This window comes from Chionomys nivalis, chromosome 7, assembly GCF_950005125.1.
Source record: "Chionomys nivalis chromosome 7, mChiNiv1.1, whole genome shotgun sequence".
NCBI classification, from domain to species: domain Eukaryota; kingdom Metazoa; phylum Chordata; class Mammalia; order Rodentia; family Cricetidae; genus Chionomys; species Chionomys nivalis.
This window is the reverse complement of record NC_080092.1, coordinates 76,950,010-76,971,233: the sequence shown is the minus strand read 5'-3', so window position 1 is coordinate 76,971,233 and position 21,224 is coordinate 76,950,010. Positions and strand designations below refer to the sequence as shown.

Here is a 21,224-nt window from a genome sequence, read left to right as displayed (position 1 = left end):
AGTTTTTTGTTTTTTTTTTTTTTCTGTTCAGAGTTTCTCTGTGAAACAGTCCTGGAACTTACTTTGTAGACCAGGCTGGCCTCAAACTCAGAGATCAGCCTCCCAAGTAGATGTGAGCAGTCTGGCTTTAACAGGAGTTTAAGGTTCCGGTGTAGGTGGGTGTGTAGTTTCCGGCCCACGCATGAAATTACCTCTCGATGCCATGCCGCCTGCCTGCCTAAGTCGCACGCAGAGGAGGGCTTGGGAAGAGAAAGATAAACCTACCTGCGATGCCTACCAAGAGCAGTACCTCCTTCGGGAGGAAATGAGGCAGCGACCAACCAGGGTCGCTAAGATTCCAGTGTGCAATTCTGCCCACCAGAGACGCAGGTTAAAATGCAGATTCTAGGCATGCCCGAGAAGGAGCAAATGTGACTAGGGACGACCCTGGGAATCTGCTTTTGGAATCGGCTTAGGCGATTCCGATGCGCCCGTCTAGAGCCGCGAGGATCAGGGCGGCTCTGTGACACATTGGTGAAGATGAAGAGGGCCTTGAAATGATTTGATAATCTCATGATCAGGGAACCAACCCCCGCCAGGGCGACAGCAGGCGAGGGGCCGAGGGCTGAGGGGAAGGCTATGCACCAAGAGTTACCCTGGCCCTCTCCACGCCTGACTGTACCTACAACGATGTATAAGCTCTTTATGGGGCATTTCTCGGCCTCACACTAAGCACTTCTGATTGGCTTCAGGGCAGATCTATCACTCATCTTCTGGGTTAGAGGTGGGTGGAAGGTCAACCACGACCAATGCAGAAGCACTTCTCAGCTAAGCCCCTCCCCATCCCGCTTCCTGTTGCTGTCCATCAACCTCCTAGCAGGCGGGACTTTGCCTCCTGCCAGTTGGCTAGCGGACACGTCGTTCATTCCTCAGTTGACTTCCGGTTGGTGACTACCTCCGTCGATCAGTGTCGTTTCGCAGCTCTATTGGCCAGACCAACGTCACTCTAGATGCTTCCCAGTGATTGGTTAAAAATGCTGTCGGTCCCCAATGTATCGGGCGCCTATTGGTGAGCGCTGCCGTCGCTCGGGCGGTGGCGGGCTCCGGGATTGGCGGGTGCTAGGCGGGCGGTGTCAGGCTCTCGGTGGCGGCGGAGGCGGCGGAGGCCAGGGAGGAAGATGTCGTAATGAGCGGTGGGTCCTGGCCTTTGCCGGTGGGGTCTTCCCGGCCCTCAAGGGTTGGGAAGATGGGCAGAGGCCTCGGGGAGGGGGAGCCGGAATCGGGGGCGCCCCCCTGGGACTGGGCCTGGCGCCGGGGCCCGGCTACGGGAGGGGCGGGGGAGGAAGGATTCCCGCCCGGAGGAGGAGCGCGGCTGGCCGGCCGGGCGGAGGCACCCGGAAGGGGGCGTTAGACTCCCCGCCCCTCGGAGCCCCGGGCGGGCGGGAGGCGCTTCCGGGCCTGGCTGGCGGTGCGGGCAGCTAGGCGATTTTGGAGCCCCCCCTTCGCCCCCTTAGCTAGGTGGCGCGGGACCGTCAGACTGTGTCCGAGTCTGCTCCACGCAGGCGGCCGATGCCCGCTCCGGCTCTCCCTCCGGGCAGGCAATGCTTGAGAGCCCGGTGGTGTCCATCAGACTAACCTAGGCTGCAGCCTGCTGCCCCGCAGTCCCAGACGGTGTCAGGCACTCCCTAGGCAGATGACTGCCGAGTGAAAACCGAATCTTACTGTTTGTACCTTGGCCCTTGAGCCTGCGACTAGGTAGCTGCAAACTCTTGGAATTCTGAGAAGTTTGAGAACTTGTTGACCGAGCTCGCAGACTATTGCCCGATGCCCCGCGCGGGGGCAAAAATGCACTGAAATGCCAAGGAAAAGCGTAGGCGCAATCGTCCTTAAGAGATGACCTAAGAAATAAAATAGATACTCGCTTTCTTCCTCCATCCTCGTTGCTGACTTAATGGTGCTTAGCTTCCTCCAGTCCTTCTTAGGTTTCTTTCCCAGTGCCTTTCTAATTTTAGTACAAAAGGAAGTGTTTCTTCTGCCTTGGGCAATTGAGAAACCTGTCCTCACTACATTCCTTGGTTTTGATTCCAATAGGCTGTTTAATTGTTTCGTAATTAACTTGACGCCGTTTGGCTTTTCTCCTGAACTTTTCCCTTTTTAGGAGGTTACTGGATCATATCAGCCCAGAGCTGCTTTGGATAGGATTTTTTAAGGCTAGAACGGTTAGGGTGTTAACCAGCACACAGTGAGTTAGCAGTAGCAACTACCATTACCGACCAAAAGGAATCCATTGTCTGAAGTGACGGGGTCATCAGTGTCTTGTTTTCATTTAAATTCTTGATGACAGTGAAAGGAGCAGTCAAAACCAGTCAGTGGGGCTGACGTCAGTGTTCCAGTGGCTTCTTTTTGGGGGGGAGGGTGTTGAAACATGACCTCACTATAACCTGGCTGGCTTGTATTTGTATTGTAATCTGTGTAAGCCTTGAATTTGAGATCCTCATGCTTCAGCCTCCCAAGTTCTGGAATTATAGGCCAGTGACCAAACAAACATCAAGCCCCGTTAGTATGAATTATCTTTGGCTGAGGTGGTTTCTGGGTTTTCTAATTCTAGTTCTTCTACTTGATTCTACAGAGACTTCCCTCTTTGGTTAAAAGCAACAGCAACAGGGAAAATAAACTGCTCTGACACCATTATGAGCCCTGAGCTAGATGCTAAAGACAAAGATTGTTGCCAAAGACAACTAACTATCTAGGGTTTGCTCATAACCGGATCTTTCCCTGGGCACCCAGCTGGCTCTGAGAGGAAGAGTTTGGCATCCCTGTGAACACCACATAGGCTGGCTCGCCCTAGATTTGATTTAAAGTTTTGGCCTGGATCAGAGATGGTTCAGTGGGTAAAGACACTTGCTGCCAAGTCTGGTTATCTGAGTTCAGTCCTTGGGTCCCACCTAGAGGAAGGAGAGAAACAACTTCCACATTGCCTTGTCTGTCCCCACCCTGAGAGAGAGAGAGAGAGAGAGAGAGAGAGAGAGAGCGCAAGCACGAGCGAGCCAACCAAATAAATATAAAGAAGTTTGGGCCTGCGGAAGCCTGTCAAAGAGGAGATAGGCAGTAAAAAGATTATGGCAGATGTCTGGGTAGAAAAGCCCAAGCCTTCCCAGCAGGTAGGGAAGTTAGTATTTGGGTCTTGAGCATCTTAGTTGTTGTGGTAGTTAAGTGTTTTGGAGAAGTTATAGTCGCTTGGACTAAGCAATGACGAGTCCTTGACCATAGGTATGTGGCAAGCTTACTCTAAGCAAGTATTGCCCAACTATGGCCCTTCTAATGACTTTTAAAGCTTCTTGCAGCCAACCAGTAGACTCTGCTGGCATTGATGTGGGCTCAGCAGTTTTCTAGACCCTGACTTCTCCGTTTCTGTGCTAGAAATGGGCCATTTTTAAATAAGTTACTTTTTTTAAAAAATATTTATTTATTATTTATACAGTATTCTGTCAGTGTGAATGCCTGCAGGCCAGAAGAGGGCACCAGACCTCATTACAGATGGTTGTGAGCCACCATGTGGTTGCTGGGAATTGAACTCAGGACCTTTGGAAGAGCAGGCAATTCTCTTAACCATTGAGCCATCTCTCCAGCCCTAAATAAGTTACCTTTATTCTACACTCAGAAACTCTGCTTCCAGACACTGAAAATAGTAGTAATTATTTTGGGTCAAGTAGATGATGACCAGAGGGAAAGAGGCAGGGACGGTGAAGGTTGTATGGAGTATTCCGAAGTAAGCACGTCAGCGTTGATAGGATTAGGGCGCCTCATTTGCAGTATTGTGGGCTGTGAACTTGGGGTCATCTGTTTGGAGGTCATCCACTTCCTTGTACATTTATTGGGTGGCATGTCTGAACTGTCTTTTTGGGTGACTTGAAGAATTTGTGAGCTGCTTCCCAGCTTTTCTAAACCCAGAACCTAGGCTAGGTGTGGTGATGCACCTAATCCTACCACATAGGCTGAGACCAGAAGATTGAGAGTTTGAGTTCACCCGAGGCTACTTAGTGAGTTGCAGGCTAGCCTGGTCTACATAGCAAGCAAGACCTTGTCTTAAAAAAGTAAAAATGAAAACAAGGAAATTTTACCCAGAGGGTGGGCAAATAAGTGTTTCCAGGTTGAGAAAGGTGGTGTCACACAGGCTGTTGGTGGCTTTTCCCGTGGATATGGCTCATGGCTCATCTACCTCCTGTGGGTCTTTCTCCCTTCCCCTCCACAGCCAGTTTCTCAGCTGTAGTTGCAGGTCTGTCTCTTAAGGTGTGATCTCCGTAACCAGCAGTATCTTCAGGAGCAGCTTTCCTGGGGAGCCTGGTGGGAAGGAAAAAGAGGGTGAAAGTATGACGGGCTCAAGAGGAATGGGGTTGGGGTCATTCTTGAGGAGATGCCTCTCCATGTCATGGTGAATTTGTTCTAGTTGACAAATGAAATAGAAAATGTTTCTGCTGCTTCATGGGATCCTGAAGGAAAGCACAAAGCCAGCATCGGAGTAAGCTCTGAGTTGGCCCCAGAGTCTCGGGGCAGCCAGACCTCGCACTGGGAGTGCACTGTCACCAGTCACTGCTCCGGCAGCATGCTCTCGTGAGATGACCCCTTGCTCAGCACAGGGACTATGAATGAGCAGAGCCTCCATCTTGGTGATTCTCACTGTGGCCGGAGAGAGCTACGAGTAGTGTTGAGATGTCAAGGCTGTCCCTTCAACACAAGTGTGCCTGTTAGACAGCCATTGGAGTCAGCTGATGGACGTCTCTTCGCCTTAGCAGCCTTTTGTTCCAGCATCAGGACTGCTTGCTGTGTCCAGCCAGCAGCTGCTGCATGTAGTGCAGAGGTTTAACTTGGGTGGCCAAGGCTAAGTCCTCTGAGGTGCCACTTTGCCTCTGTGTGGTGACTTAGGCCCTTCAGGTGTCATTCGTCTTCAGCCACAGGGCGACAGTGGCCCGGGAAGAGTCAGCAGGCACTGCACGTTTCCAAATGTCTCTCCAAACTTCCTCACTGGGGTTGTCACCTCGTCACCTCTCGTGGGAGTTTGTAAAATCCCTTAGTGGCTTCTGAGACAGCTAGCAGGATCATGTGATTGGAAGTGAAATATTTCTGCCTCTGGTTTATATTTAATTTGGAAATTAGAGAATGAAAAACCAAAATCAGATGAAGACATTTCCCAGGCTTCAGAAGAGCAAGCAGCAAGCAGCCTCCCTCCCTTCTCCCGGGAAATGAAGTCACTACTCATTTCAGAAGCCGGGAGAGCGCAGAGTGTGACTCACACACAGTGCCAAAGCAGAGAGGGCAACATGCTCATGCATAAGGAGATTCTTGGTGTGTGGGGGCAATGCTTGCTTTTATTTCTCCTCTTTGTACAACAGAATTCTGAGTCCCAGTATTTTTTCTTAAGATTTACTTATTATCTATACAGTGTTTTGCCTGTATGTATGCCTGCATGCCATAAGAAGGAACCAGATTTCATTGTAGATGGTTGTGATCTACCATGTGGTTGCTGGAACTGAACTCAGGACCTCTGGAAGAGCAGCCAGTGCTCTTAACGTCTGAGCCATCTCTCCAGCCCAGAGTCCTAGTATTCTTTTTTTTAAAAAAATATTTATTTATTTATTTATTTTCAACATCCAGCCGCTGAAATGATATTTATTTATTTATTTATTTATTTATTTATTTATTTATTTATTTATTTATTATGTATACAATATTCTGTCTGTATGTATGTCTGCAGACCAGAAGAGGGCAGCAGACCTCGTTACAGATGGTTGTGAGCCACCATGTGGTTGCCGGGAATTGAACTCATGACCTTTGGAAGAGCAGGCAATGCTCTTAACGGCTGAGCCATCTCTCCAGCCCGAGTCTTAGTATTCTTAAGCAGAAAAGCTTTACATGGTTTCCTGGGACGCTTCCATCATGCCGAAATGTTCCCATCATTCTCTACTGCCCCCACATTGATGCCCAGGCCGCAAGCAAACTTGGAGTGGCAACAGTCAGGTGTGGTGGAAAAGAATTGAGCACGGGACAAACTGGGAGTGTTCACATTCAGATGTTCTCACGGTCCTAGCTAATGTCCCCCATGTATGTGCTAACGGGAAAGGGTATGGAAGTGTAGCCTGGAGCTGTAGTACCGGCTGTGCGGTTGAGTTGCTTGCACTGAAGTGTTTGACCTGCTCCAGCTCACACAGGCACCACCACATTTGTTTTATTGGGTACTGGGGATGGAACCCCAGCTTGGTGAAACTGAACCACATCCCAGCCCTCCTTTGGTTCTTCTACTGGTTTTTTGTTGTTGTTTGTTTGTTTGTTTTGCTTTCGAGATGTGGTTTCTCTGTGTAGCCTTGGCTGTTCTGGAACTTGTTTTGTATACCAGGCTAGCCTCGAACTCAGATATCCGCCTGCCTCTGCCTCCAGAGTGCTGGGATTAAAGGCGTGCACCGCCACAGCTGGCTCCCCCTTTGGTTCTTTTTTGGTTTTGTTTGTTTTCTGAGACAGGGTTTCTCTGTGTAGTCCTAACTGTCCTAGAACTAGCTCTGTAGACCAGGCTGACCTCAAACTCACAGAGATCTGCTCCCCAAGTGCTGAGATTAAAGGCATGCGCCACCACCATCCAGCAAATTTGCATTCTTAATGAGACAGTAATTAAGTAACTAATAAGTACTTGTTGGAAAGTGATAAGTCCAAGGATAAAAATAGAAGAGAGGGAGGTAGGGAAATGTGTGGGAGAGGCAGTTTACGTAGGATGTTCAGGGACGTCTTGGTGAGAAAGTGACTTCATGAAGCCCTCAAAGAGTGGAAGGGGTTGAACCAGTTCTGTCTAGAGTGAGGGGAGTGTAAACTCAAGCCGATGTGGGAGCAAGCACCAGGACCCTAGGGGAAGACAGCACGAGGAAAGCAGTGAGGGAGGAAGGGTAGGCAGACAGGCCACACCACACGCCCGTGTGTGATGGTTGGCGCTTTGACTCTGACGGGATACTGGTGAGGGCCTCTGAATAGAAGAGTGATGTGGTTATGTTTATGTCTCGTGTTGAAAACAGACTGACAGGTTGGAAGGACAGCTCGGTGGCCTTCCAGGTTGACTAGGTACACACATGGGTCAAGGTGATGGCAGAGTAGTGGTATTTGGAATGTGTTCAGAAGTTAGAGCTACAAGTGTTTGCTCTCACATGTGAGAAAAAAGGATAATTCAAGGCTTTAAGGCTGAGCAGCTGGAAGGACGGAGTTAGCACTTGCTGCAGCGGGGATGTTTGCAGGAAGCATGGAAATGGAAGCTGTCAGACACACAGGATAGTGTGGCTGGAGTCAAGACACCCTCTAATACGTCCAGGTGAAGGGAGCAGCTCACGGGGCAAAGTCTGCAGACAAACTCAGGCCACCATCATTATATAGTATTTATGTGGCATTGGTTTTGAAAGCCATGAGAGTAAATGAAATTGCCCAGAAAATAGGTATAGACAGGAAGAATACAAGTCCTGAAATCTGGATGGCCTAGCTGCTGAAAATTTGAAAGGGGAGGACCATCAGAGACTTAGAAGTAGCTGTCTTGGGAATCAACCAAAGAGTGTTTCCAGGAGCAAGAACAGTTAGCTGTTAGATCAAAAGATGAGGGCTCAGGTCTAGGAGTTGGCAATTAGATTCAGTAACATGAAGTCTGGTAGCATTAGCAATTTGAGTAGCATGAGGGTGGTACAGTGTGGTTGAGCCAAGTTCAAGAATGACTATTGGGAGTAATTAGGATCAGCAAGAACAGACCCTCCTCGACTTGGGCTGTTTATGTTGGATAAATTTGTAGTGAGTTGTAAAGATTGGAAGTCAAACATGCATTTTAATATACCCAACCTTCTAAATGTTATAGTGTGTGGGGGGGTGTTTTTCTTTCCTTCCTTCCTCCCTCCCTCCTAATGTCCCTCCTTCCTTCCTCCCTCCCTACCTCCCTCCCTTTTTTTTTTTCTTTTTTTTTTTTTGATTTTCGAGACAAGGTTTCTCTGTAGCTTTTGGTTCCTGTCCTGGTACTAGCTCTTGTAGACCAGGCTGGCCTCGAACTCACAGAGATCCGCCTGCCTCTGCCTCCCGAGTGCTGGGATTAAAGGCGTGCGCCACCACTGCCCGGCTCCTCCCTCCCTTCCTTCCTTTCGTTTTGAGACAGGGTTTCTCTGTAGCTTTGGAGCCTGTCCTGGAACTGACTCTAGTAGACCAGGCTGACCTCGAACTCACAGAGATCTGCCTCTCAAGTGCTGGGATTAAAGGCATGCGCTGCTACTGCCTGATTGGGGGGGTGGCTGTAGTTTCATTGGAAGAATGCTTGTCTAGCATGAATGAAGCCCTGGGTTTGAAATCCAGGCGTGCTGGGTAGTGGTGGCGCATGCCTTTAATCCCAGCATTTGGGAGACAGAAGCAGGTCGATCTCTCACTACGAGTTCCAGGACAGCCAAGGCTACACAGAGAAACTGTCTTGAAAACAAACAAACAAAAAAGTGAAAAGTTTTTGCGCCCCAATAAACTTCTCCACCGATGCAATAATCCAGATCAGAATAAATCAAACCAAATTAGAAAAAGCCTAGGTTTAATGGATACTAGCGCTTCTGGCTTTTAGGCCCTCAGAGAGGAGATGGGGAAGGAAAACTAGGAAACCACATGTTTGTTCTCTGGGAGACAATTTAAATATCCTGTGGGAGTAGTCTTGAGCCTCTCTGGGGAGGGGTCACCGTTTGGTGGGCTTTCTTGGAGGTGGAGTCTGGGCTGAGGCAACTCCCAGAGGAGGGGGCTTGGGATGGAACTTTCCACCCAAATATTACAGACTCTTTAGATATAGGGGTGCCCGGGACTGAGGTGAAGCTTTCACCCAAACAGAAAGAAAGAAATAAAAGAAAACTGGGCATAGTGATACATATCTGTTTTCAAAGCGTTCCAGAGGTGGAGACAGGAGGATCAGGAGTTCAAGGTCATCCTTGGTTCTGAAGTGACTGTGAGGCCAACGTGGACTCACAAACAGAGACCTCTTAGGTTTGCTGAGAGTTGGACAAAATCACTTACCACAGAGTTTTGCTTTATCTATCTATCTATCTATCTATCTATCTATCTATCTATCATTTATCTATCTATCATCTATCTATCTATCTACTATCATCTATCTATCATCTATCTATCTATCTATCTATCTATCTATCTATCTATCTATCTATCTATATTTTTTGAGACAGGGTTTCTCTGTGTCTGTGGAGCCTGTCCTGGAATGCTCTCTGTAGACCAGGCTGGCCTCAAACACATGGAGATCCACCTGCCTCTGCCTCCTGAGTGCTGGGACTAAAGGCATGTGCCACTTCTGCCCAGCTCACAAAAGTATTATTATTTTTTTTTTTCGAGACAGGGTTTCTCTGTAGCTTTGGTGCCCGTCCCGGAACTAGCTCTTGTAGACCAGGCTGGCCTCGAACTCCCAGAGATCCGCCTGCCTCTGCCTCCCGAGTGCTGGGATTAAAGGCGTGCGCCACCACTGCCTGGCACAAAAGTATTTTTTAAATAAAATGTTGACTATCATGTAACTTACTGAATACTGTACTAAAAGTAGAAAACATAACTATGAGTATTCTTTCGTATACTCTGTAGCACTGAAAAGCTAAGTTGGAGGCCTGCAGGTTACCTCAGTGCTTGGAGCTGTTTGCCCAGTGCCTGTCATGTCAGGATTAGTCTGACAACCCGAGTTCAATCCCCAGGACTCCCATGATGGAAGAAAGAACCTTCACATGTTAGTCATGGCATGTATGTAGCCATGTACAAATAAGCACACATGCATATACAAATAAAATATGATTGAAATGTGAAAAAAATGAAGTTGGCTGGGCGGTGGTGGTGCATGCCTCTAATCCTAGCACTCGGGAGGCAGAGGCAGGCGGATCTCTGTGAGTTCGAGACCAGCCTGGTCTACAAGAGCTAGTTCCAGGACAGGCTCCAAAGCTACAGAGAAACCCTGTCTCAAAAAAACAAAACAAAACAACAAAAAAATGAAGTTGAACCATAGAAGGAACTATCTGAAGAGGTGACCGAGGAGCTCTGTTTGAGAGGAGAGGCTGGGAATCACAGCTCACTGAGGAAGTGTATGTCTCAGGGTCATGGCTCCCTTGGGGTCAGAGCTGAGCATGGAGAAGATCTCTATGTTCTCCCTGGGCCTGTGGCCTTAGCAGCTGAAAGGCGTGTGAGCGTCATCTTCCTGTATTGTGGTTGCTGGGTGTTCAGTTGTCCAGGCAGTTTGGAGTCTGTCACAGCCCAGCTTGCTCGCTCCACCGTTCTTCATCCACACTGATTCACCAGTTTCCCCGGAGGGCCAGTTTTGTTCTTTAAAACCAGCCATGGTTTGCTTTTCCCTCACCAGCTCTGAATTCTTCCAGGCTAGGCAACTGGGAAAGCCTGGCCTTAGAAACTGCTTTACTGGCTTCTGGCCCAGTCATACTGACCAAAATAGCCACCAGAAGGGCTGCTTGCACAGAGTAAAATTCCTGCTGGGGAAATGCCATATTGGAGGGCCAAGGAAGCCATAGCTACAAAGTTAAAAAAAAAAAAAAAAAAAAAAAAAAAAAAAAAAAAAAAACAATAGCCTAGGGTCTGGTTGTGAACTTTGAGCCCTTCTAGCCTAGGACAGCTTGATAACCAGGCTCTAGGGTCCTTCCTGTTAAACCATGCAGTCTCAAACCAGTCTACCAGAGAAAGACATCCCCGCCCCCAGGACAGAGCTCTGCTCCCTACCCTGTGGTGAGGCCAGCGTTGCCAAGGGTGCTCCAGGGAGTGTTCACTGGCACCCAGCAAGGTCATCTGCTTCTAGCTGCTTCTAGAGAGTAAGTGAGAGACGCCCAGAGATCATAAATGGCCAGAGGGAGAGCTCAGACTTTAGGCTCCCGGAAGAGAAAGAATGGGAGAGGAGGGAGGGATAGGGAGGTGGCTCAGTGCTTTCTCTAAACTTATCAAAAGAGCTTTTGGAAACTATGGAAGGGTGTAGCCCGGGGAGTGGCTGGTTAGGATTCTAGGTTTACAAAGGTAGTCTTCCGCGAGCACAGGGGCTGGAGGCTGGAAGCTGCTCTGGAGGCTGTGGGTGGGAGTTCAGGCTGAGTGAGGGTGATTTAAGCAAGGACCAGAGCCATGGGACTAGTAAGTAGGAAGGACACGTCTATGAGGGGAGTCATGAGGAGCTGGTTATCTATCAGGAGGGTGCTGCTCACAGACCCGCTGTGGTTAGAACTACCAGAAAGAAGCTACATTCCAAAGATTCCTGTATGTTCACCCGTCTCCCCGGGAACCACAGCTGTCCCTGTACTGGGAAGCAGGTCTGGGGTCAGCAATTCAGTGCAGACATAGCTCACTGAAGAGCCAGTCCTTACACCCATCCCATACCTGAGACCCATGATCACGGCAGTGGACGCCGAATGCTAGCAGAGGAAGGACCCCAAGAACATGATATTACCTGTTACAAAATGGCTGGCCATAAATTTTGCTAGGGAGGAAAATGAAAGCTGGTCTAAAGGTGCAAGCATTCGGTTAAAACACAGAAAAGCCCCGAAGTGAGGGAAGGGCAGTGAAGATAAGCATGGAAAGCAGGCCTGTGGAAGCTAGGGAGGAGAAAGCCCCGAGGGAATGCTCTGGTTGGGAGTGTCTGGCTGGCCCGGTGAAGGCCCACAGGGGGCGGGGCCGGCCCAGACCTGGAACTGTGGGCCTCTGCAAAGGTGTCTGAAGCCCTGTGAATGGGCACAGCCCCCCACGGAAGGGGTCTTGGGTGAGAAGGACGCTTGTTGAAGAATGCCAGTATTTCAGTAGTGGCCAGGAAGAGGAGCCTGAGGGAATCTGCAGGGGGAGGCGGTCTGCGCAAAGAGGTCTGTGGTGACCTGTGGGTGGATGGTGGCCTGGTGGGGCCCGAGTTTGGCTAAGGAGGGTGGAGACCGATGGTGGGAGTCTAGAAGCTTGGTGCTTTTCTGTCAGTCTTGGGGTTTTGCTATGGTCCTTCTGCACCCTATGCTCCTTCCTCCTTGCTGCCTTGTTCAACCCCCTCAGGGCTTTTCCTCAGGACTGAGGTGTTCGGTCGCTGTGCTTGCGTCATTGATCGTGTCAGAAGTTCTAGCTGAAGTGAATTAATGATAAGACCAATGATGCCATTGAGAGTCATGCACTTTTTTCTTTGAGGAATATTTGGTAAGGGCTATGATGTGGATAAGGTGATAGCTGCCGTGCCTGATGATCAAGGCAACTAACTCCCACATTGTTCTCTAACTTCACATGCCACTGTGCGTGCCAGCATGTGAACAAACACATACAAAATAAATGTAAAAAAGGATTATGCAGCAATCCCTATTGCCCGTATTGCTAAATAAATGTAGGTTTCCATGGGACCAACTATAAACTGCTGTTACAGGCCAGTGGTACTGTTACAGTGCTGGATGTCCTGGAGATAGCTCGGGGCAGAGCATTTGCCCATCACGTGTGAGGCCCTGGTCCAACCCCTAGCACAAAAACAAAACTGTAGCATGGTGGAAGTGGTGTGAAATTCTGGAAGTGGTGTAGAATTCTAAGAGTCCTGTGGCTTCACACCCCACTTAGCGGTTCTCTGAATAGGATGGAGGGAGTTAAGCATGACTCCACCCACATTACACATTTAGACACACGGCTGCAAATTAAATGAGCCTGCTCAGAGCTATGGTGACGTTTGTGCGCGCCTCTCCTAACCGCTTTCCTTCCCACACACCAACTGGAAGTGCTTCTCTTTTCTGTAGCTCTCTCTTTCCACTTCTGGAGTGGCAGAGAAATGGCTCTCTGTTTTGATCGCCCAGGTCTGCAGCCCAGGGGCCACATGAAGCTCTTGGTGATAATAGGAGACACACTTATGGTGGTTTTAGACCAAAGAAGTATTTCAAGTGCCAGCTGGAAAGGAAAATGAAACCAAACTAAATGGTGCAACCGAGAGCACTGGTAGCCTGCAGCCTATGTCATAGGCTCTGTTTTAACCTCTCACTCTGTGGGTCTCCACTTCCTAACCCTATGACCTTTAATACAGTTCCTCTTATTGTGGTGACCTCAGTGACAACATTATTTTCATTGCTACTTCATAACTAATTTTGCTACTGTAAATAATAATAATAATGTAAACATCTGATTTCTGGGCTACCTGATATGCGGCCCCTGTGAAAGGGTCATTTGACCCCCAAGTTGAGAACCATTGTTTTAACTGAATAAGCACTGGGAGCCCAATCAGTTTGAGTCCAGGGTCAATGACTACAGAGGGAGAGAGAAGTGGCTAGGACATGCTGGACCATCTTCATTTCACTTTGCACTCTGCCCTGCTGCAGTGTCCCTGCGTTTTCTAACAGGAAGGCTTTCCATTCGCCAAGGGTTAAGATAAGAACATGAACCCTTGAGAGCCTCCTAACTGACTCATCTTGTGGTCTCACCCCCCGCCCCCCCAAAGATAAGGTTTCTCTGTGTACCTCTGGCTATCCTGGAAATCACTCTATAGACCAGGCTGGCCTTAAACTCATAGAAATCTGCCTGCCTCTGCCTCCCAAATGCTGGGATTAAAGGCGTGTGCCACCATCACCTGGCTTCATCTTGTGTTTTTATCAACACAACACGATCTGAAAAACGTTGTTTTACTGATTTGGGCCTTGTACATGCTAGGCAAGGTCTCCCACTGATCACACCCTTGTACCTCAAAAGGATAAACACTGGAAAGAAAATTTAGCTTAATTTTCCATCCCATCTTCAACAGAATAAACATCTTGCCTCTGGTTAAACAGTTTCAAAGAAAGGGGACTATCACCCCCAGAGGCAATTGGTTCTGTCTTTTTTTTTTTTGGTAAGATTTATTAGTTAAGATTTATTTATTAATTATGTATACAGTATTCTGTCTGCATGTATGCTGCAGGCCAGAAGAGGGCACCAGATCTCATTACAGATGGTAGTGATGTGGTTACTGGGAATTGAACTCTGGACCTCTGGAAGAGCAGTCAGTGCTCTTAACCTCTGAGCCATCTCTCCATCCCTTGATTCTGTCTTTTAAAGGCCTCATTGAATTAAATGGAAATCTGGCTTTTTGAACATTCACACAAGTGACTTGGTTTAAACTTATATACAGAGTAAGTACTCTGGTCAGAACCTTGTTGGAATGCCCCTTAGAATGGGGCCAACGCTCCAGATAGAACCCAGCATGTATAATAATACATAGGAAATACTATTTTTCTTGTCCTACGATTGAGTTTTTTAGATATTTTTAAATAAAAGCTTTTGTCTCGAAAAACCAAAAACAGGAAAAAAATAGTTTTTTGTGCTGGGCAGTGGTGGAGGAGCACACCTTTAATCCCAGCATTAGGGAGGCAGAGGCAGGCAGATCTCCAGAGGGAGTTCCAGGACAGCCAGGACTACACATAGAACCCCCTCTCAAAAAAAAACAAAAGAAAAAAAAGTTTTTGTTATCTGGGTATGGTGACCCATGTCTAAATCTTAGCCCTTAGGAGGCAAAGGCTAGACTAGTGTAAGACTCTGTGAGTAAGCACATAACCAAACGAAAAGGACAGTCACCATGAGGAGAACAGGACCGTGAAAAGGCCCTGAGCCCCGGTCGCCATCCTGCTCGTTCAGTGTCAGTGGTGTGCACTTTATTGACATCTCCATCTAGAACCTTCTCAAGCAGCTGGGCTGGGCTCACAGGACTGCTTTTTGCAACTGCTTGCTTTTATCTGTGCACGGATTTTGCAGTCAGCTGTGTTTGTCCTGTCCTGGGATCTACGCGTCCTCTGCCCAGAGCTGTACTCTGGCTCTTCACAGTTGGCAGCATCTGCAGCATTCTCACGGACGTGACCACTGATAGCCTGTGTTGCCTTCTGACCAGCCAGCATCATGTTCCCTTAGATGCCTGAAGAAACATGCATGGTTGTGTTTTCTCCCTGACCTCTGTCCTCACTAGATTCCTGACATGGGCTCAGTTACTGAGCCTTTGTCCCTTGAGTCTTCTGCCAGTCTGTCCGTGTCCGTGTCTCCCCCACTCCTCCACCCAGCCTCTCTGTTTCCTGGAATTTGCTTTCCAAATGTCTGGAATCCGCCTGACTCTGCCCCAGTGCTTTGCCTTAGTGGTTTATGAACTCTGGGGTGGCAGTCTTTTACCACATGCTCTTGGAGATGGTCTCAGTGTGTAGCCCTTGGCTGGCCTGGAACTCACCATGTAGACCAGGTTGGCTTTAAACTTAGAGATCCACTTGCCTCTTCCTCCCATGTGCTAAGATTAAAGGTGTGCACCACCACACCTAGCCTCTTGTTTTACCTTTTATTTACTTACAATTTTATGTGTGTCTGTTTTTCCTGCACGTATGAGCGTGTACAATACGCGCTGGAGGCCAGAAGATGTCATCATATCTCCACATGGTTTCTGGCAACTCTGGGTCTTCTGGAGGAATAGCCAGTGCTCTTAACCACTGAGCCATCTCTCCAGCCTCCAGTCTTGTTTACCTTCTTCCCGCCTCCCCCAGACAGTTTCTCTGAAGCTTTGGAGCCTGTCCTGGAAGCCAGGCTAGCCTTGAACTCGTAGAGACACCCCCATCCACCTCCCTGATTAAAGGCATGTGCAACCTCCCCTGGCTTGTTTACCTTTTAAATAAAACTTCAGTGCCAGGTAGATACTTCATTTACTAGTTCCTCCCTATTGAAACTTCAGTACCAGGTAGATACTTCATTTATTAGTTCCTCCCCTATTGAAAATAAGTGGCTGGGCCTGGGGCACATACCTGCAATCCCAGGCCGTGAGAGGCTGTGCGCGGAGTTCTAGGTCAACCTGGGGTATGGTATAAGACCCTGTCTCAAATAAAGTAAAAAAAAAATTTAAAAATTACAAGAGGATACAGTGGTCCCCCAGCACCCACATGGGATTGGTTCCAGGAGCCCTGGAGATACCAGAATCCATAAATGTTTAAGAGGTTTTTTTTTATATATATATAATTTGTAGAATTTACATATAAGCTACACACCTATATACTTTAAATCATCTGCGGATTAGAGTCAGCGTTTTTTGGTGCATAGTTGGTTGAATATGTGAATATAGAACCTGTGGCTATGGAGGCTCATCATTGTGGGAAAATGAGAAAATACAGTGAATTGAGAAAAAACTCTGTCAGAGATATAACTATATCTAGAATATATATTATATGTCTATAATATATAGTTATACTATATAGCTATATATAGTTATCTATGCACAATAGAATTTACTCAGTGTTCATTCTTCTTCTCTATGGGTTATAGCAGTTGTCCAGTGTAAAGGTGTAAATTCACGTAAAGGAATCTACTGATTCGTGGGGCCCTTGTGTCTTTGTGTGAAGGCTGAGCTTACAGCTTTTAGAAAAGGACAGGGGTGTCCTACTCAGGAGTGCTGGCCTAGCCTTTCAACTCCCAACCTGGTTTGCATCTAGCTTCAGCTGGATTGAGCTGGTAGCTTCAGTTAGTACAAGACTTTGCCCCTAATGGAGAGATTTAGAGTCAGCAGTGTCCAGCAGGGGGTGCTCCAGACCCACCATAGCCAGTCTGAGACAGCCATCCTGTTTCCCAATATGATGAAGGCAGGGCCTGGCCCGGACAGATGAGTGTGAGCAAAGGAGATGGTCACTCCTGACAAGATGGGCTGTGATGCTCGAACTGGGCCCATGTAGGAAAAGCTGTTAACCTCTCAGAGAAGCAGCGAGAGAGGCAAAATGAGAAGCTGAGGCAAGGAGCCCAGGGTTCTCTTCAGGTGTCTTACCTATTGCTCCATCTTTCTCCCAGCAGATCCACAGATGAGCATGGCTGCCACCGCTGCCGTCAGTCCTAGTGACTACTTGCAGCCTGCTGCCGCTGCTACCCAGGCAAGTGCACAGTGGGCTCTGAGGGCGGGGGCCAGAGGCTGGCGGAGCAGTGAGGTGGATCTTCTACCTTACTCTGCCTGCAAACACCCAGGAAGATCCACTTATCCTTACTTCTGAACTGAGACATAACCACTTGGCTAAGGTGTCAAAACTGTGCAGAAAGAGCCGTATTAAACTTGGCGTTCCTGAGGCTAGGCTGTTAGTAAGTCCCTGCTGCACATGCATGGGTACCTGAGTTCCATTCCAGGTTCCCATGTAAAAAGCTGGGCATGGTACTTCATGCCTATAGTCCACTGGCCACCTGGTCTTGCTCAGTGAGCTTCAGATTTGGTGGGAGACCTTGTCTCAAAAAATACGGCGAGGTGGAGAGATGGCTCAGCGATTAAAAGCACTGTTTTTTCAGAGGACCTGGGTTCAATTCCCAGCACCCACAGCTCACAACTGTCAGCAACTCCAGTTCAAGGGAGCCAACATCCTCACACAGACATATATGCAGACAAAACACCATTGTATGTAAAATAAAAATAAATCATTTAGAATTTAAAAAGTGAATACGGTGGAAGAGCTGGAGAGATGCTCAGTGGTTAAGAGCACTGGCTGCTCTCCCAGAGGACCCAGGTTTGATTTCCTTGAACTCATGGCAGTTCACAACTCTTCATGTTCCAGTCAAAGAGGATCTGACAACTTTCTGGCCTCTAGACCATCAGGCACTTGAGTGATACACAGACATACTTGTAGGCAAAACACTCAGATTCATAAAGTAAATAATAAGGACAAGGCCGAGAGTAGTGGAGTAAGAATTTAACATTAGGGGGCTGGAGAGATGGCTCAGAGGTTAAGAGCACTGACTGCTCTTCCAGAGGACCTGAGTTCAATTCCCAGCAATCACAACCATCTGTGCCCTCTTCTGGTTTGCAGATAGAACACTGTATACATAATAAACAAATAAATCTTTAAAGAAAAAAAGGGGGGAAAAGCCGGGCGGTGGTGGCACACTCCTTTAATCCCAGCACTTGGGGGCAGAGGCAGGCGGATCTCTGTGAGTTTGAGGCCAGCCTGGTCTACAGGAGCTAGTTTCCAGGACTGGCTCCAAAGCTACAGAGTAAATCTTGTCTTGAAAAACCAAAAAAAAAAAAAAAAAGAAAGAAAGAAAGGAAAAGAATTTAACATTAACCTCTGGTCTCCACATGTACAGACTCAAATATAGCTACACACCCCTTTACATAAACACACATACATGTATAGAACACACACCAAACAAACACCAGAACAAAACCAGAAACTCAGGATTCTGTCTGAGCCTACCACCCTTGAGAGAACAGGCCCTGTTATCTACCCCTCACTAGTCATGAAGCAACAGCTGCTAAAATCCAGGAAGCGCTTACCCAGTGCCATCTTCCCTCCCGTCGCCTCTTCTTGGCCTGCTTTGTGCTAGTTCATAGAATACCATCTGAGAGCCGGGCACACCTTTAATCCCAGCACTTGGGAGCAGGCAGAGGCAGGTGGATCTCTGTGAGTTTGAGGCCAGGACAGGCTCCAAAGCTCAGAGAAACCTTGTCTCAAAAGACCAAAAATCAACCCCATCTGAGATACGGGATGTGTCATTGTCCTTAACACTAGGCCAGCGAGACCAGTAGGAAAGCATCTCATGCTGTTGGTCTGCCATGGCCAGGGCTACTTCTGGTGGGGAGGGGAGGGGTTTCACCCTGAGAGACCTTCCCTGTCTTTTTCCTTCACTTCATGGAATGGGAACCACAGCAAGGGGCGGTGGGGATATGGTGATGGCCTGGAATTGGTGGGGAGGAGCTCTCAGAGTTGCTGGGATCACTGTGGCAGAAGTGATCTAGCCAGTCTTCCCATCTCACTCCTGTCCCCTGCTGGTTCTTGCAGGACTCCCAGCCGTCTCCCTTGGCCCTGCTTGCTGCGACATGTAGCAAAATTGGCCCACCAGCTGTTGAAGCTGCAGTGACACCTCCTGCTCCCCCACAGCCCGCCCCACGGAAACTGGTCCCTATTAAACCAGCCCCTCTCCCGCTCAGTCCCAGCAAGAATAGCTTTGGCATCTTGTCATCTAAAGGAAATATACTTCAGATTCAGGGCTCTCAGCTGAGTGCCTCCTATCCTGGAGGGCAGTTGGTGTTTGCCATCCAGAACCCCACTGTGATCAACAAAGGGAGCCGATCAAATGCAAGCATACAGTACCAAGCAGTCCCACAGATTCAAGGGAACAGTTCCCAGACCATCCAGATGCAGCCCAATCTCACCAACCAGATCCAGATCATCCCAGGCACCAACCAAGCCATCATCGCCCCCTCATCATCTGGCCACAAGCCTGTCCCCATCAAGCCAGCTCCTGTCCAGAAGTCCAACACAACTACCACCCCTGTGCAGAGTGGGGCCAGCGTGGTGAAGCTGACAGGTGGGGGCGGCAACGTAACACTTACCCTGCCGGTCAACAACCTGGTGAACACCAGTGATGCTGGAGCCCCCGCTCAGCTCCTCACTGAGAGCCCCCCCACCCCATTGTCTAAGACTAACAAAAAAGCCAGGAAGAAGAGCCTTCCTGTCTCGCAGCCATCAGTGGCTGTGGCTGAGCAGGTGGAGACAGTGCTGATTGAGACCACAGCAGACAACATCATCCAGGCAGGAAATAACCTGCTGATTGTCCAGAGCCCTGGTGGGGGCCAGCCAGCTGTGGTCCAGCAAGTCCAAGTGGTGCCCCCCAAGGCTGAGCAACAGCAGGTGGTGCAGATCCCCCAGCAGGCACTGCGGGTGGTGCAGGCTGCCTCTGCAACCCTCCCCACCGTTCCCCAGAAGCCCTCCCAGAACTTTCAGATCCAGACAACGGAGTCTGCGCCAACCCAGGTACCACAGTCCCTCTGCCCCGCCTCCCTCTCCTCTGCTCACCCTTTGGCTTGCTTTTGAAACTGAGGCAGATCATTGCCAGATCTGATGGGAAGTTGGAGTCACCATCATTTGGGTGGGCAGGAAATGACTTCTGCCCTGGGGTCTCTTCTGGTCTTAGGCCAAGTAGTCCTGATCTGTAGAAGTCAGATGGACAGGGATACCTAGTCTGCTGTATTCTTCCATTATGGGGTAGATATGAATACTTTTGTAATAAAATATTTCTATCATAAAATTACATGCAACAGCAGCAAGAATGAGAATTCAGGTCAGAACCACAGTAAAGTAGGAAAGTTCATGAGGACAAACTGCTGCCTACTGTTAATGACAAGAAAGATCACAGGTAGGACAGTTAGGCTTTTTCCTTTTCTGAGGCAGGGCCCCACTGTATATCTCAGATTGGTCTTCACCTCCCTGCGTGGCCCAGGCTGGCCTCAAACTTGAAGTCCTTTTTCAGCGTCAATGCTGGGCTCACAGGTGTGAGCCGCCATACTTGCTGCTTTCCACCTGTGCTCGCCCTCTTCTCCCCTCACCCCGACATGGCTTCTCTTGTGCTTCATTTGTGTGTGCCTTCTAGTCTAGATCCCACGTGAGGTTTCTCCGAGCCTGCTGTATTTCACTTCACATGATGACGTCTCATTCTGCCTGTTCTCATCACACTGTGCCCTTGCCTCTTGGTCAGGCCAGCATCCAGAAGGCCGCTTTCACAGCTGTTTCTGCATCTGCTGCTGTCGCGTCTTCTACTTCCCCTCTTTTGCAGCTGTTAAGTCAGCTGGTAGTTGTGCCAGTTGTTCAACTCTGTCTTTTCTTTAGATGACAAGGGGCTGGGGAGATGGCTCAGCAAGTAAGAGCACTGGCTGCTTTTCCAGAGGTCCTGAGTTCAGTTCCCAGCATCACATGGTGGCTCACGGCCATCTATAAAGAGATATGGTGCCCTCTTCTGGCTTGTAAGCATAACATGCAGGCAGAACACAGTGTACATAATAAATAAATAAAGCTTAAAAAAAAAAACTCGTGAAATCAGTAGTGAAATGCTGGTGTAATTGGGAGGCTCCATTTAGGCTTCACTGCGTGCTCCAGTTAATAATTCTTAAGGACTTGACCTAAGGACTTTGTCCACCTTACATGTGGTTGTCACGTCTCTTATCAGAGACACTTCCTCACACCCCCACTCCATGGGGCTGGGAATTAAACTCAGGACTCTGTGGATCCTAGGCAAATGCTCTGCTCCAGAGCTATCCCCAGACCTGCTTCCTTTTTAACTTGACTGGCATGACCCTGCTGCCTCGAAGGCCACAGGTGGGCTACTGTGTGTTCGCATGATGTTTCCCGCATGAGCGGGTGCAGGCTATGCATGCTTTCGGCGCAGCGTCACAGAGTGGATGTGTGCCAGATTCTGCTGTCCCATTGCTGGGGTGGTTACAGTGTCAATGCCTAACAGACCTGTGCACTTTAATAGTTACT

At 48.6% G+C, this 21,224-nt stretch overlaps 1 protein-coding gene across 2 annotated transcripts in view; it reads left to right on the top strand.

Annotated features, from left to right (window-relative positions):
- The first annotated feature begins 1,091 nt into the window (after nucleotides 1-1,091).
- Nucleotides 1,092-21,224, top strand: part of Sp2 (Sp2 transcription factor) — a 25,361-nt gene continuing 5,228 nt past the window's right edge. Inside the window, exons 1-3 of one of the 2 annotated variants that reach the window (XM_057776055.1) lie at nucleotides 1,092-1,172; nucleotides 16,780-16,856; nucleotides 18,747-19,721. In XM_057776055.1, coding sequence (XP_057632038.1) covers nucleotides 1,166-1,172; nucleotides 16,780-16,856; nucleotides 18,747-19,721 — 1,059 coding nt within the window. In that variant the 5' untranslated portion in view covers nucleotides 1,092-1,165. Of the gene's footprint in view, nucleotides 1,173-16,776; nucleotides 16,857-18,746; nucleotides 19,722-21,224 lie in introns of both variants that reach the window. The other variant, XM_057776054.1, reaches the window with a different exon arrangement.